The sequence below is a fragment of the Pygoscelis adeliae genome, unplaced genomic scaffold (assembly GCF_000699105.1).
Source record: "Pygoscelis adeliae isolate BGI_AS28 unplaced genomic scaffold, ASM69910v1 Scaffold471, whole genome shotgun sequence".
In the NCBI taxonomy this organism is placed as follows: Eukaryota; Metazoa; Chordata; class Aves; order Sphenisciformes; family Spheniscidae; genus Pygoscelis; species Pygoscelis adeliae.
In genome coordinates, this window is record NW_008824041.1 from 34,803 (window position 1) to 50,857 (window position 16,055).

Sequence of the window (16,055 nt, forward strand, 5' to 3'; positions counted from 1 at the left end):
GTGAAATTGTATTACCTTTAATTTTAGGATCCAGCCATATCTGGTAATGAAACCGATTACCCCGCCTTCACCAGAGGTTTGGAGAAGGATGTCTTCATAAAATGGCCCAATACCAATGACATCATCTACGCAAAGGTGCCATTCTTAAAAAGCTGATTATTTTATCCAAATAAGCATCACGCCAGGTTAGATGTTGGGGAGAAGACTTCTAGTATCACGTACATTCTGAAATTTAGTTGACACATTGAGTGCTACAAATGGAAATGTCTCCAGTTTGTGTCACCATTGGACTATGTAGCAGCAAAGCTTTATTGCTGTTGATATTAGTTTTTTATAAATTTGATTATTTTAACACCTCCTTCCTCCTACTAGGTCTGGCCAGATCTTCCCAACGTAGAAGTTAATAACACACTGGATTGGGAAACGCAAGTGGAGGTAAATGTTGATATCTTTTGGTGACTGACACGAATAGAGAGGGAGCAGCAAAGTCATTAAGGTTTGTAGGAGTGAACTGGCTGATAAAATTTAATATAAGACGACAGATGCAGAAAGTGACCAGCTTTTCTACCAGAACATCCAAAAAACCTAAATAACATCAGAGTGAGTTGCAGAAACTGTCCAGCCTTTCTGCCAGAACATCTAAAAATTGTAACGAAACTATGAATTTTTAAAGAACAAATTCCAACATTTTAGTAGTGGGTTGCTTTCAGTCCTGTCTCTAAGCTTTATTTTTTTATTGCTACTATTTTTACAGCTCTACCGAGCACATGTAGCTTTTCCAGATTTCTTCCGCAATTCCACAACTGAATGGTGGATGAGAGAAATCACTGAAGTCTACACAAACCCACACAATGCATCGAAAAGCTTGAAGTTTGATGGCCTATGGATTGTAAGTGTAAAAAATTATTCTATTTCTGACATTTTCCTGCATCCTTTTATCCTAAGGTTAGTTCTCAACACCTCAAAACCCAGCAATGTTCTGGGCCTCCAGACGTTTAATGCTAAATATCATGAATGGTTGACTAAAGTTTAAAAATCCTTCTTCTTGTTAACAGCATCATTATTTGTTCTTTTTTTTGCCTGTTGAAAAATTTTACTTTCTCAAATCTTCATTATTTACTTTTGACCTGCCTAATGGCTCTTTTGCAGTGCTGTTTTTCTTCTATAAGTTCCTAAAGTTTGGAGGGTTTTTTTGGCAATGAGAGACTTATTTTTCACCATTACTACTTCTGTGAGGCAAAATGAGATAAATAACAGGTTTAGCTTGCTTCTTAAATAAAGTGGACTTGCAATACCTGTAGAATCTATTAAATATTAGTGTATTCCTATAGAAAATCCCAAAATGTCTAGAAATGCAGTAAAACATTTGGTATTTTCCCGTACCCCAGCTCTGGTGAACTGTTGCAACCAGAGGACCACAGGCACCGAGGACAAGAGCCATCATTACGAAGTTCAGAGATCTTAGTAATTTACATATCTGTAGCTATATTTTCTATATTGATTTCAATTTTACACAGAGGAAAACCTGCCTTTTTCAGGACATATGACTGATAAATAAGTACTTAAAACTGAAGCCTCTGCCTTCAATTAATCTCTATGAATTTGATGCGTCACTCTCTGGGAGATGAGATGTTCAGAACCTGTCTGTGAAGGGAATTGCTCGTCAGAAAAATTTATCTGTTGAACCATTGTTTTATATTGATTAAAAAAGAAATGCACTGGGCGGTCCTGAAAATCTGCATTTTCCTGTTCATTTCATTTACTCAGTCAGCCCGCTGACAAAGAGAATTAAATATTAGGGGCACAAACGAAAATAGCTGAAAGGAACTAATTGCCCAAATTTCAGAGAAATTTGTTCATCTGGCATTTTGCTTTATGTTTTCAGGACATGAACGAACCTGCAAGCTTCGTTAGTGGTGCCGTTGGTGGCTGTAGAAATCAACAGCTAAACTTTCCACCATATGTACCCCGTAAGTCTGATCACTGCTGTACATGATGTAAATGTTTTGGGTCACTCTGGTTTGTATAGAACTTCTTACATGCTAGTTTTGGCATAAATGCCTAAAATTAGGTAGCCAAATCCGTAACTGAACCCGTAACAGAAAGTCGACCAATTTTTGGAGAAGATCAACACTCTTAAATGCAGTCTTTGTTGGTGAGGATAGTGACCACATGGCAGTTCTGAAAATCAAGATTTTTTTTTTTTTTTTTGCTAGACTTTGGTATCTATTTTCTATTGAGGTAATTTGCTTTGGACATGGTCAAGGCTATGGCTTTCAGGGTTTTGCATAGTTTTCCCAGATGAAAAAGACAATTAATGACTAAAACTTTAAAAAATATCCTTGTGCCTCCTCTGATTATTAGTTACTTATATGTAAAATTATAAGGCCTAATTTGAGGCACGGTCTTGCAATCTTTGGTCGTCTTAGCAGGCTGTAGCGTAGGACTAATTGGCAATAACTCACTAATGCTTTATTAGAATACTTCTGTTGCTTTCTGATGTGTTTAAATATCATTTCTCAGAGTGTTCAGAAATAGACTTTCCCCCCCAAGTTTTCTGGGTATATGGCTGACGCAGTCGTATTTACAAAGATTTGCAATATTTTCTGAGTTTGGATATATTCTGTTTACTCTTTGATCCTCTTCAGTAAGAGCATCTATAACTGAGCTACTATTTCTCTTGCAGACCCAGATACTTACGCAGGAGTATCAGGAACTTCAGCATTTCAAAAATTTCTGAAATTGAATTTCAGCATTTCCTAAATTTCTGAAATCCAACCTCAGAAAATCTAAAATGTTGTTTTCTAAATAAATAAATAAAATAAATGACCACGTAAATACATAAAAGGAAGTGAACACCAATGAAGATCATAGAATCATGGAATCACAGAATGGTTTGGGTTGGAAGGGACCTCTAAAGGTCATCTAGTCCAACCGCCCTGCCGTGGGCAGGGACATCTTCAACTAAATCGGGTTGCTCAGATGATGCAAATTGAAAGAAAAATTAAATTGTTAAAATTCTTACAGGATGTAAATTGTTAAAATACAAGTGTCTTCATTCCCTTTCCAACAGAGCTAGGATCTAGATCCGAGGGATTGATTTTCAAAACGCTCTGCATGGAAGGTCAGCAGTATCTCCCAGACGGTTCCCCAGTCAGTCACTACAACGTCCACAACCTTTACGGCTGGGCACAAACAAAACCCACCCTCGAGTAAGCTGCATTTTTTTTTTGTTCTTTCCAAAATATGTTGCAAATTAATATTCGTGTCTATAATCTCATGATGAAAAATTTCACCAGTTTATTTACCAGAAATATTTTTTTTCTCGTAATTTTTCTTTTCGTCTGAATACCTTCAGTTCTTCAATTCAGTTAAAAGTGAATGATTTCACTCAAAAAACCCCACCCCCGAAACCACTCTTCTGTCTCCCTGAACTGAGAACAATTCTGAACACTTTGATTCATCAATCAAAAACAATTAGTCAATGACCGTCTCAAGTGCTTCGAGCAATTCAAGTACACAAAAACTCTTGTTTCCGCCTATTTCTATGATAATGTGGTTTATTTATAGTGTTGATCTTCTTTTGGCCTTACAACAAGGGAGGGAAAATGAATATAGATTTTAAAATATAAGTTACAATACAGCCATTAAGTGAATATCATTAAAATAAATTAAATGGTACTGAAAAGGGAAAACTGATGGCTGAAAGTTAAATCGGGTGCCTGGGTTTTCCTTCTAAGAAATTGTTTTCTCAGTTCCAAGACAAATTTTATGATATATTTCACACTGAATCGTATTGTAGCCTGTTTTTGATAACTTCTGCTGTAACGATAATAAACCAACGTTTCATTTCCAGTTTAACGAGCAAGCAAGGAACAGTGTTTCTTTACAGATCTCCATGACCTCACCCCCCTTGGTAACATTAATACTAGCGTAAATACAGAAAAAATCAAGTCTACTTGAATTTTTTTTGACTGAGGGGATGTTACATTTAGCAGCTGACAAGACAGGAAGGACATAACAATAATTATTATTATTGTATTATCAGCCAAATCTAAAGGAATTTGGTTCTTGTTTGTAGACAGCAATTGAACATGAAAGGGAATATTATCATTGGCTCTGACTATGAAGTCTGTGAAGAAATATTTTCTTCTGTTTTAAGAAGCACTATAATATATTATGTTAGATAATATTGTATATCATAACATTATTTATTATCATAGATTATATCATTATAATACATTATCATATAGTATCATATATTATCATATAGCATATTCTTACATTGTATTGTATTATACTGTATTATACTATATTATATATTGTATTATATATATTGTATTATATATTCTATATGCTAATGTATTGCAAAGAAATAAAAGAGAGCAGAAGACTTACCGTGTACCTTGGAAGAAATTATCATACCACGTTAGTCTCGTCTCATTACTGAGGGAATTTAGTGAACAGGATGTTTTTGCAGGAATTCGAGTGTCCCAAAAGCTGCAAATCCTGTGGAAAAATAGCGAGTACCTTATTTGAAGCAGTTATTTGGGCTGTTGTGGTGGAGGTACCAAGAGAACAAAGCGATTTCATCAGTGCAGGGCTTTAACTAGTATTTTTTGTGAATTTTTACAGATTGCAGAGGAATTCTCCTAGGAAATCAGACAGTTAATGCACACAACATAGATCAACAATATATGTTTTAGCAAAAAGTGCCAGAATCATCAGAGAAATTAAGCAGCATAAATTCTGCCTCAGTTAATTTTTTTTTTTTACTTTTTTTACTTTTCTTGACTTTTCTTTTTCACTTTGACTTTAAACTTTTTTTTAACTTGGTTACCTTTACAAGTCTCTTGCCATGGTGGTCCAAGACTTCTCTGAGGAACCGAAATATGTTATTTAGTTTTTGAGAAATGGGGGAGAAAAGAAAAAAAGAAAATTAAATTCCCTTCAGCACCTCCTTGAACAGTTATTAACCCCTGGCCTAAACCACGCCACTCTTGTGCTTATGGAAAAGCCAAATAAAATAAAACCAAAAAGTTGGCTCATGCCATCAACCAGCTCTTTGCTGTGAGGCCCATTCCTACTCTGAGACAAAAACCTCAACTTCAATATGATCATTTGTAGACACATCCGTGATGGCTAATTTCAAATAATCTTATTTCCTTTGCAACAATGACAGCTCAAAGGCTCATTTTTTTTGTTCCAATACCCTTTTGGCAACGAATGCTATACTGCCAGGGCTAATATTCCCAGGACTTCTGTTGTTCTCCCTTATTATTTCCTTGGTCTGAATTTTGTTAGGATCATTTTTAATCATTGCCACAAATTTTCTGGTATTGCAATAACGGACTAATGTGCCCTGCACCAGCTCATGTAACCCTTAAAAAAAAAAAAAAAAAAAAGTCTAAATTGGGCTACCCTTCTGTTTTTCCATAAAGTCATTAGCCTTAACTGGAAATCCTTAATTTCGCGCCTTCTCCCTTTGCCAGTTCATTTTCTAACTACGAGTTGGTTGACAATTAATTCTTAGTTTCTGCAGATATGTGGGTCATAGTAAATTCCAATAAAAACCACATCTCAGTTGGGTTCATGGCTGCTCATACTCACAAGGACAGCACAGCAGTGCTTTCCTACAGAAATATAAGCCGCCAATGTTATTTTCAGAGGCGTGCATAAGACCTTTTACAATTACCTTAGTTCTCATCCCGTCCATTTCTTCTCCCACGTCCAACCCCAGTGCCTTGCGGAATATCACAAAGGAGCGAGGCATCGTCATCACCCGTTCAACCTACCCCAGCAGCGGAAAGTGGTCGGGACATTGGCTGGGGGACAACACAGCAGCCTGGAATCAGCTCGATAAATCCATCATCGGTACGTCGACACAACCTATAACCAATGTTATGCCACATTTCTTCTTGGTTTCCTTCCTAATAATTGCATGTTTTTAGCCAAAAAGGGCTACTCAGTTGAGCAATCAGAATTTCTGGACAATTTCTTCTTGACTGTTTTCCTTCTTATCGCCTGTTAAGAAAGTCTTCATGGTTTCTGTAGGAATTGGGTTTGATTGCATGAATTTGAGTCCCCATTTACCCCTGTTGTCCTCAAAGTCCATCCCCTGTCACCTTCCCACCACCCTCTCCCTGTTGCTTGAAATCTGCTGCTTTGCTTCTTAAGAACAGCTTTCCTGGGGGAATTCTGTAAACTCTTTTCTTTTTTCATCCTGAGTTGTATGATTTAAGCAACACTCACCATACCAAATTAAAAAGCGCAATTAAAAGTTGTTCTTATTGAATTATTTTTTTCCTTGCAGGTATGATGGAGTTTAGTCTCTTTGGCGTATCTTATGTAAGCTCCCAATTTATCACCTTCTATTTCCATTATCTTTATTGACAAAAATGTAGAGTATTGCCATCGGATGTGGGGTGTTTTTTTAAATTTTCAGACAGGAGCAGATATCTGCGGCTTCTTCGGGGACTCGGAGTACGAGCTGTGTGCTCGATGGATGGAGCTGGGTGCCTTTTACCCGTACTCGAGGAATCACAACGGGAAGGGAGCCAAGGCGGGCGCCTTCCGCGTTTGCTTCGACCGAGGTTTTTTATTTCCCATCTTTTCCCCATTTCCTACATTTTTTTTATTCCCCATCTATGCCATTTTTAGGTAAATGCACCACGTCTACAAGAAGAAAATCATTATTTTTCATGTGGTCCAATTCTACTCAAACATACCAACTCTAGCAGACTAAAATAGTTGTTATTTTTTTACCTGCAGGCCATTTTCATTGAAACATACCGCACTTTGGAGACGAAAATCATGACTTTTACGGCTAAGCACATTTAGAGGGGCAAAACTGACCTTGCTGGTGTCATCCCTAATTGTTCTTCATTTCCCAGCAAACCAGAAAAGGGACCAGTGGAATGAGATTCCCGAGTGTCTGAAATCCCTGTGCTTTGCCCACTTCCTTCCCAGAAATAAAATACTGTATTTCTTTTAAGAACAAATGAAAAGAACTGTCTAAATGCAGGAGACTGTACTATAGGGAGCTGTAAAACGAGAGAACTGGAAAAATGGCAGTCAGGGAAACAGCATTTTTATCCTGGTTAGAGCTTTAGGTCGAGCGGGGCAGAGCTATTTGTCCTCCCTTAGAGAACAGAGAAATAAATAAAGGTACTCTAAATTAGAGGAGAACAAGGAGCTTGCAAGGCTCCACCCAGATCTCCTCAGCTGTGCTTTGCTGTGTCGATTTTGAGGCACGTTTGACAAGTACTGCCGCTAAACGACACGATCGTGCGGGCAATAAGATGAAAGAAAAGATGCTCAACGTGAGGTCCGTTGTAAATATTAGCAAATTCTTTTTTATTCCCCGTCTCTTCCAAACAAAACAATCCCGCCTGAGTAACAAAACACCCTTCTCTCTTGTTTAGAGGCAAGATCCTGTTGCCTGGAATTCCACATTTGAAGACGTTTCCAGGAAAGTGCTAAATATAAGATATACCCTCTTACCTTATTTGTACACGTTAATGCACGAAGCCAACGCTCACGGCAGCACCGTCGTCCGCCCTCTGCTCCACGAGTAAGTGGGGTCCTTCCTTCCCCGTTCGTACTGAATTCCTACTGAAGTCCCTGGGGTTTCCGTCGGCCTCGTAGAAAGGTTTTCCCCCGTTACAGCAGTTTTTCTCTTAAAACCGGCGAGGGATTGAGAATACGCACATTGGGCATCGGCTCGCTGTGACGGCTCAAGGCCTCCGTTCCCCACAGTGCCGACATTTTTGTCTTCTCTAGAAACGTAATTCATATATCAACTTTGAAGCTCATTCTCATCATCCCTAGTGGTTTCAGCAAATACCTTCTGCCTGGTGCTGGATATACGCAGAATCAGAGAGCACGTGCCGCAGAAACAGCTGGGCAAAACTTTTAAGCAGAGAAACAGAAACAGGGGGAGAAAATAGGGGGTTTGACACACGTTTTGAGACGTTTGCAGGGCAAGGTGACTTATTTTGGCCAAACGGATATAGCAGTTTTTAAAAAAAAAAGAAGGGGTTTATAGCAGGATGGTTTGGTTTTGTTTTTTTTTTTTAAAAAGACATGTTTTTAGAGACGTGAGGCTTCGTTGGTACCTGGTCAGAAGGGGCGATATGTCCCAAAGGCTGATCAATGCCTTAATGTTAAAGGTGAAGCCTAATGTCTAAAAATGCTTGTCTTCCGCTAAAACCCACTGACTTGTCAGCGTGTCATCCCGGCCTCATTTTGAGTAATCTGAGACGTGATTCTGACAAAGCGCCTGTCAAACAATAAACAGCGCAAATCAGAAAGTAATTGGGCCACTACTTAATTTTGCTGTTGCTAATAGCAAGCGAAAGTGTTTTTTTTTTTTTTTTTAAGTTTTGTGATGTAAATATCCTAAATAAAAATTTTAGTGCATGCGTAGGTATAGGCCAGCAAACATGAAGCAACAGCAGACGTGACAATTAAGTAATAGGTGGCATTGCCCTGAAGATTTTCACTTTAGGGTCTTAATACACTCTTGACAAGGACTAACTGATACATTTGTAAAAGAAGGGATTGATTTTTGACACGTATTATCTATTATGAAGAAGCAGGTGATAATGTTACCTGTTATTAGTGGTAGCATGCTGGCGGTTGAGGAAATGGTAGTTTTACTGAGGGGAACAAAAGGCTTCAACAAGGAAACACTTTGGGAAAGGTTGACCCCGAGGGTTCGGCCGCTCTTTTGTTACTTTGCAGGTTTGTGAGAGAGAAAACGACATGGGAAATACACAGACAATTTCTGTGGGGACCGGCACTGCTCGTCAGCCCCGCGCTGGACCAGGTGAAATAGCAGAAATAGAAATATGAGAAAAGTTGGGGAAAAAATTAGGAAATCCTAGGAACGGATGAAAATATTAGAAGTAGAGATTGGAACTACGCTTGACTTTCTGGCTTTAATAGACCTGAACGAAAAATGTGTCGTTCCAGGGTGCTGTAGCGGTGAACGCTTACCTGCCGGATGCCCGCTGGTATGATTACCACACAGTGAGTAATTTTAAAAACTCGAGTGTATTTATTTTTCCTAATATGGAAATTATTAGGAAAATTTCCATATTCGCCACCGTAACAGGTGTACGGTGTGCTGGGGTGGAGTGTGACTCCCCCGCCTCTGTTTTACCAACACGCGTCCAGTAGGAGTTTTTAGCGATGTAAAAAACTACATCTTGGCTAATTTGTTTGTTAATCACTTTGTTTTAATGTAATCCTGTTCAACGTGACCAGTAAAAAGGTGGAATAACAGCTGTAACTGAAGCGCTTCCATGTTTGCTTTTTTTTTAAACCCCTTCAAGGACACATGTAATTTCTTTTCTAGGAATGATGGTGTGGAGGAAGACAAAAGTTTTAAACAATTTTTGCAGCCTCAGGCTTTAAAAGTCACTCCGTTTATCAAGTATGCAGAATTTCAGATTGTAATCTTGCAAATACATAGTTCTGCATTAAAGAAGGATTTGCACTGACAACTTTCTTAGTATTTATGTATTTATAAACTTTCATTCTAAAAAAAAGCTTAAAATGGAAAATTCAACAGGGAGACCGAGTTTTATCTGTTGGTTTGTTTTTTTTTTAAATCATGAACAGGGTGAGTACATTGGCTTTAGGGGACAATTCAGAAATTTACCATCTCCTTTGGAACACATCAACCTCCGTATCCGAGGCGGCTACATCCTCCCTCAGCAAAGCCCTGCTACTACTACATTTTACAGGTATGATTACAATTTAGTTTAATATTTGTTTGCTTTTTAGGGGAGATATTTACTTAGTGGCCTGGCAACTAGATCGCGTATTAATTCCACGGTGCCTGCGTTTGTCTGGACTCCTTATTTTCAACCTGGGAAAAGCCAAATTTTCTGGTTTAATGTACACTGTGCTCGGAAGCATTTCCCATTTGGTATAAACATGAGCAGTCCTGAGAGAATCACCAAGTATGGCAGCACCTCAACTTCATGGCAGGTTTTTCTCCTTTTTTGGTTTCCTCCTTTAAAGGTAACGCTACGGATCGGGGAAGGCTGGTAACAGAGCTCAGTTAGGTTGTGTACAATGTCCGTAATGTAAGTTATTTATGTTGAGAAAGATAAAATGCAATTACCCACGAAAAATATTCTTTTTTTCCATAGCCGAAGAAACCCGCTGGCGCTCACCGTTGCTTTGAATGACAGTCAGCTTGCAGCAGGTCAGCTTTACTGGGATGACGGGGTGCGCATTGGTAAGTACCAAGTTTCTTGTTTGCACGCTGAATTAACTAATTCAGAGCCTACAGTGCATAAATGTCGCCTCTCTCTAGCTCAGTGCATCGCTGACACGAACAGTTAATTCTGTATTTCAGGATCAGTCCATAATTGTGCAACACGGCGTGGGACGCATGAGCACAAACCAGAAAGAAAAAAAAACTCCCCCGCCTCTGTTTTACCAACACGCGTCCAGTAGGAGTTTTTAGCGATGTAAAAAACTACATCTTGGCTAATTTGTTTGTTAATCACTTCGTTTTAATGTAATCCTGTTCAACGTGACCAGTAAAAAGGTGGAATAACAGCTGTAACTGAAGCGCTTCCATGTTTGCTTTTTTTTTAAACCCCTTCAAGGACACATGTAATTTCTTTTCTAGGAATGATGGTGTGGAGGAAGACAAAAGTTTTAAACAATTTTTGCAGCCTCAGGCTTTAAAAGTCACTCCGTTTATCAAGTATGCAGAATTTCAGATTGTAATCTTGCAAATACATAGTTCTGCATTAAAGAAGGATTTGCACTGACAACTTTCTTAGTATTTATGTATTTATAAACTTTCATTCTAAAAAAAAGCTTAAAATGGAAAATTCAACAGGGAGACCGAGTTTTATCTGTTGGGTTTTTTTTTTTTTTAAATCATGAACAGGGTGAGTACATTGGCTTTAGGGGACAATTCAGAAATTTACCATCTCCTTTGGAACACATCAACCTCCGTATCCGAGGCGGCTACATCCTCCCTCAGCAAAGCCCTGCTACTACTACATTTTACAGGTATGATTACAATTTAGTTTAATATTTTTTTGCTTTTTAGGGGAGATATTTACTTAGTGGCCTGGCAACTAGATCGCGTATTAATTACACGGCACCTGCGTTTGTCTGGACTCCTTATTTTCAACCTGGGAAAAGCCAAATTTTCTGGTTTAATGTACACTGTGCTCGGAAGCATTTCCCATTTGGTATAAACATGAGCAGTCCTGAGAGAATCACCAAGTATGGCAGCACCTCAACTTCATGGCAGGGGTTTTTTCTTTTTTTGGTTCCTCCTTTAAAGGTAACGCTACGGATCGGGGAAGGCTGGTAACAGAGCTCAGTTAGGTTGTGTACAATGTCCGTAATGTAAGTTATTTATGTTGAGAAAGATAAAATGCAATTACCCACGAAAAATATTCTTTTTTTCCATAGCCGAAGAAACCCGCTGGCGCTCACCGTTGCTTTGAATGACAGTCAGCTTGCAGCAGGTCAGCTTTACTGGGATGACGGGGTGCGCATTGGTAAGTACCAAGTTTCTTGTTTGCACGCTGAATTAACTAATTCAGAGCCTACAATGCATAAATGTCGCCTCTCTCTAGCTCAGTGCATCGCTGACACGAACAGTTAATTCTGTATTTCAGGATCAGTCCATAATTGTGCAACACGGCGTGGGACGCATGAGCACAAACCAGAAAGAAAAAAAATTACAGCGAGCCGGTTAAACTTAATTAACTAAACTAAAATTACAGTAAAATGTAAAACAGTAACACCGATAAAATGTAAAATGCTGGTACAATAGTAACCTAATGTGATTATTTATAGAATATATATATTTTGCATAAATTCAGCTGTGCCCTGGACCTAGGACAAGGTATAGAATAAGGATTTGTTCTCAAACCTATGGGGAACGTAACCACAGGTGAAGTGGGAAGCTTTAACTAATTTCCTCGATATTAATAAATTCAGACTGTCTTCAGATAAGACGTATCTGGCAGTCTCTTATCCTTTACACCTGCAGTGTAGTATCCTTGTAATAACGATAAGCTATCCCCTGAGATTATCGCAAGGAATGCACAAAATTGTGATTTATCTTTTTCTTAACATACCAACACGTTGCAGGAAGTCTGCACGAGCTATACTACACGCAGCACAATTGTTCCATTTAATTTAAAAAAAAAAAAACGGTGACCAGCAAATGCATTTTACTTTATTCTTTCTTTTTAACAGATGCGTATGAAGAGCGTGTATATCTGCTGACCTCTTTTACCGCTGATCGGGTATGTCACGGTGCCTCGCTGGTTTTGAGTACCCGGGGTGATTATTGTTGTATGTTAACTCACGTATTTTAGTTTGGCATTTTTTTTTAATGTTTCGATATCCCCACATGCTACTAACCCTTTGTGATGGACCAGCTCTTAGCCAGCATTGTGAAAATTGTTGCAGGTCTCTCCTTGTTAATTTAAAAAAAAAAAAGAAAAAAAAAAGTAATACAGGCACCACCACATCCCAGATGGATAAACAAATTTTGCAATAAATGGGGGCAAGTTAACTTACTTCAGCGGGGCGACTCCCCGCACGTTTATTTCTATTCAGTGGCTGGCCCAGCCTGAGACCTTCAAGGCAGACGCTGGTTCAGATTTGGTCCCTGCACGTCGGTTTTCAGTAAGGGAGGAGGTTTTAACATTAACTTCAAAAATTAACGTCAAGCAAAAAATCCCAGACGTACCCGTTCACGACTTCTCCTTCTATATATGAAGGAATTTAGGAGTGTTTTGTGTCCCGGCTGCAATATAATGCCGTTAATATAGTTAAGTTGTATTAAGAACGAATTTCAGCTGGCTTCAGAGGATATCTAGTTTAGCTTATCGCTGTGCTTCTTGTATATTCATGCCGTTATAATTTCTCATCACTCTGAAAAACGCCAGTTTTTGTCAAAAAGGATTTGTAGAAAACAAGAGCACGTATCAATGCAGAAAGCCAGTAAGGCCGATATTTTGCCAGCGGTGTATTCCGCCTCATTTTTGCTCATCGTTTACGTGTAAATGAATACATTTCAGCCAAGCAGCCCGTGCGTATTTTACAGCCTTGCAGTTAAGCATCTATATCCACGTAGGACACAAATTTACTTGGACAGACTGGAAAGAAGTGACTGTACACAAAATCTACCCTATCTGGAATACAGTCACAGTTAGAGCCAGGAAAGTGCTTTCAAATGGTTTAGAAACGTATCGGCAGCGATCGCCAAAGATTTTGACTACGCATCCCCAGCAGTAAAAATTTTTGAGCGCCTCCCCCCACCATACACATCTTTATTTATAAATTATATACATACCTAGATATAGAAAAAAATTGTGCTACCTACTATGATGTGCATTACAAAGCATACACAGAAACAGAAATTTAAAAAGGTGGGTAAAGGTGAAATAGATGCTATTATAAAAATAGTTTAAGTTTTATTTATTAATAGTATAAAAACATTTTCTTCCCACACCCCAGGGGATTTGTTTTGCGCACCACTGCAAGAGAGGGCGGTATTTTCCGCTGCCATTATCAAATCTCCACATTAGGAGCCTGAGGGAAAAGCAGAGAAAATCTAGTTGGGCAAAAATGGTTTAGTTTTCGTTAACAGTTGTTAATTGTTTAAAGGTTGCAGCAGAACCTTTGAACAGAGGCTGGTGTGGAGTTATTGACTCCATTTGTGGCTATTTTTTATTGTTGTTCTTCAACACAGAAGCTCGACCGTGGAGCAGTTGCTGTGCAAGAAAGTCAGCGATTAGTGGTGCTTATTATAAGTACTGGCACTTCCAGCGTGTCAGCTTTAAATTTTTTGTTTTAAGCCGTTGAATAGCTGGAATTAAATTGGACGGTGATTACACGGACTATGGGTTTAAAAGAAATGCTTTTTACATGGTAATAAATTTACCATAAATTACCAGAAATTGTGAATCCGCTATCTACCTAAACGCAAGTCAGCTGGTCCAAGAAATGCGCTCCGATTCACACTCCTATTTTGTTAGGTCTGGAACGACGAGTTTCGCAACCCATCTGACGCATTTTTGCCGTTGTAAAAGGCGATTTTAAAAAAGAAAAAAAACCTAGCAAAATGAGGAAAATGCCGGCAGGACCGGAGCGATAACCAGGGGACGCACAGAGATCTTGCCACTGAATTCAGTAGTTTGGGAAACTTCAGGGGATTACAGGAAAATGAGGAAAAAAGGTCTGAATGATGAAAACCATTGTTTTAATCCTTTCTTATGCTGCAGAGTTCACATCAGGACAAATTAATATTCAGCACCTCATTGGTAGCGGAGGAGTCTGCAAGAGATCTGCAAAGGTGGTGGAACTGGGAAAATCAAAGCCTCAAACATCTGGAAAATAAATAATAGCATAGAGTTGTTTGTTTTTTGGTTTTTTTTAAATTGAAGAAGAGTGGAAAATTGTAAGCCTCAAGTGGGCTGATAAAAGCATATCCTGAAATGTAACTGCCCAAGGATAAATCACGAACTTTCTTTTTCCTCTTCCTTCAGAATATTTTAGAGATAAAGGTTTTGCACCGTGGTTATGCCGATCCGAACAATTTGAAGTTTACTCGAATTAAAATTTTGGGGGTGACCTCAACCGTCCAGGAGGTGACGGTATCGCAGAATGGTGAAGCGATCCAATCTCCTCACGTTGCGTCTTACGACAGCCAAAACCAGGTAAGATGATGGTTTACAGGCAAATCCTGTCGTTGCTATTAGTTATGTGCTCTTAAATGCTTGGGGGTTCATCTCTTGGCTGTAATATAACTTCTAAAATATACTACTTTATTGCAGTAAAAACACTGACATCTAAAAAGTAAGAACTCAGGGTACTTTTGCAACAATTTTTTTTCCCCCTACAGAATTAATGAAGTCTCATCACAAGTCACGGTCGCACTTGTTCAGTGACATCCCCCCAAGCTAAAAATCAGTCAATGTTTAATTTAATTTACCACCCTTTCTACAGAACTCGGTGTTCTGTTGAGTCTCACTTATTTCTGCTTTTCAGTGGGAAGGCAAAAGATAATGTATTAATATATTAAAATTTATAATTATTATATGAAAGGAATATATACTATAGAAAAATATTATGTAAAATCTATAGTAACAGCATAGCAGAATATAATGTAATACAATGTAATTTAATAGAATATAAAATAAAATATAATAAATATAATAATATTATCATATAATGTATGTAACCAAAAAGATTAATTAAGATAGTGAAGAGAAGTAATCTGAGATAAGAACCAGCCATCTTCTCTGAGCTGCAGAAAACCAAGACATCTTCAGAGCAGAGTTCCTCATTGCTGGGTTTTTGTTTGTTTTTCAAAGGTCCTGGAAATCACCCGGCTTGAACTTGAATTAGGCAAAGACTACACATTGAAATGGAGCTAAAATGCCTGCAAATAACACTGGCCGTAGAGTTGAACTTCCTCATCTTCACAAGTTGTTTTTCCCTCTGCTTCTGCCTCTTTGACTTCCTAAAATACTTTGCACTATAAACATGTACCGTCAGTTTGTATTAAGTTATTATGTGCAGAAAGGAGTCGTGGTTTGGTGTTGACCCTGGCTAACTACACGCTGTCCTCATAAAACGGAATTTGGTTTTGGGCACAAGTACAAATTGGGAGAGGAGTGGCTGGAGAGCAGACCTGCAGAAAGGGATCTGGGGGTCCTGCTCAACGGGAGGCAGCAGTGTGCCCAGGCAGCCAAGAAAATTGTGTGCAGTTCTGGGTCCCACCATTTAAGAAGGATGTGAAGGTCCTGGAATGTGTCCAGAGGAGGGCAACAAAGCTGGAAGGCATGTCCTCTGAGGAGCAGCGGAGGACTCTGGGTTTGTCTTGTCTGGAGAGGAGGCTGAGGGCAACCGCATTGCGCTCTACAGCTTCCTGAGGAGGGACATGGAGAGGGAGGTGCCCCTGGGATCCAGGGGCAGGACACCTGGGAATGGGTCAAAGCTGCGCAGGGGAGGTTCAGGCTTGACATGAGGAATCATTTCTTTACCGAGAG

The 16,055-nt window shown here is 38.9% G+C and overlaps 1 protein-coding gene across 1 annotated transcript in view; it reads left to right on the forward strand.

Annotated features, from left to right (window-relative positions):
- The window catches only part of LOC103924874 (maltase-glucoamylase, intestinal-like), a 46,166-nt gene extending 30,726 nt beyond the window's left edge, over positions 1-15,440 (forward strand). The window contains exons 32-49 of the mRNA XM_009333482.1: positions 28-135; positions 373-435; positions 755-889; positions 1,886-1,970; positions 3,074-3,212; positions 5,741-5,874; positions 6,314-6,348; positions 6,446-6,562; positions 7,425-7,573; positions 8,746-8,830; positions 8,977-9,033; positions 9,628-9,752; positions 10,164-10,242; positions 10,919-11,043; positions 11,455-11,543; positions 12,250-12,299; positions 14,550-14,720; positions 15,378-15,440. Of these exons, the coding sequence (XP_009331757.1) occupies positions 28-135; positions 373-435; positions 755-889; positions 1,886-1,970; positions 3,074-3,212; positions 5,741-5,874; positions 6,314-6,348; positions 6,446-6,562; positions 7,425-7,573; positions 8,746-8,830; positions 8,977-9,033; positions 9,628-9,752; positions 10,164-10,242; positions 10,919-11,043; positions 11,455-11,543; positions 12,250-12,299; positions 14,550-14,720; positions 15,378-15,440 (1,809 nt within the window). The remainder of the gene's footprint in view (positions 1-27; positions 136-372; positions 436-754; positions 890-1,885; positions 1,971-3,073; positions 3,213-5,740; positions 5,875-6,313; positions 6,349-6,445; positions 6,563-7,424; positions 7,574-8,745; positions 8,831-8,976; positions 9,034-9,627; positions 9,753-10,163; positions 10,243-10,918; positions 11,044-11,454; positions 11,544-12,249; positions 12,300-14,549; positions 14,721-15,377) is intronic.
- The last annotated feature ends 615 nt before the right edge of the window (positions 15,441-16,055 follow it).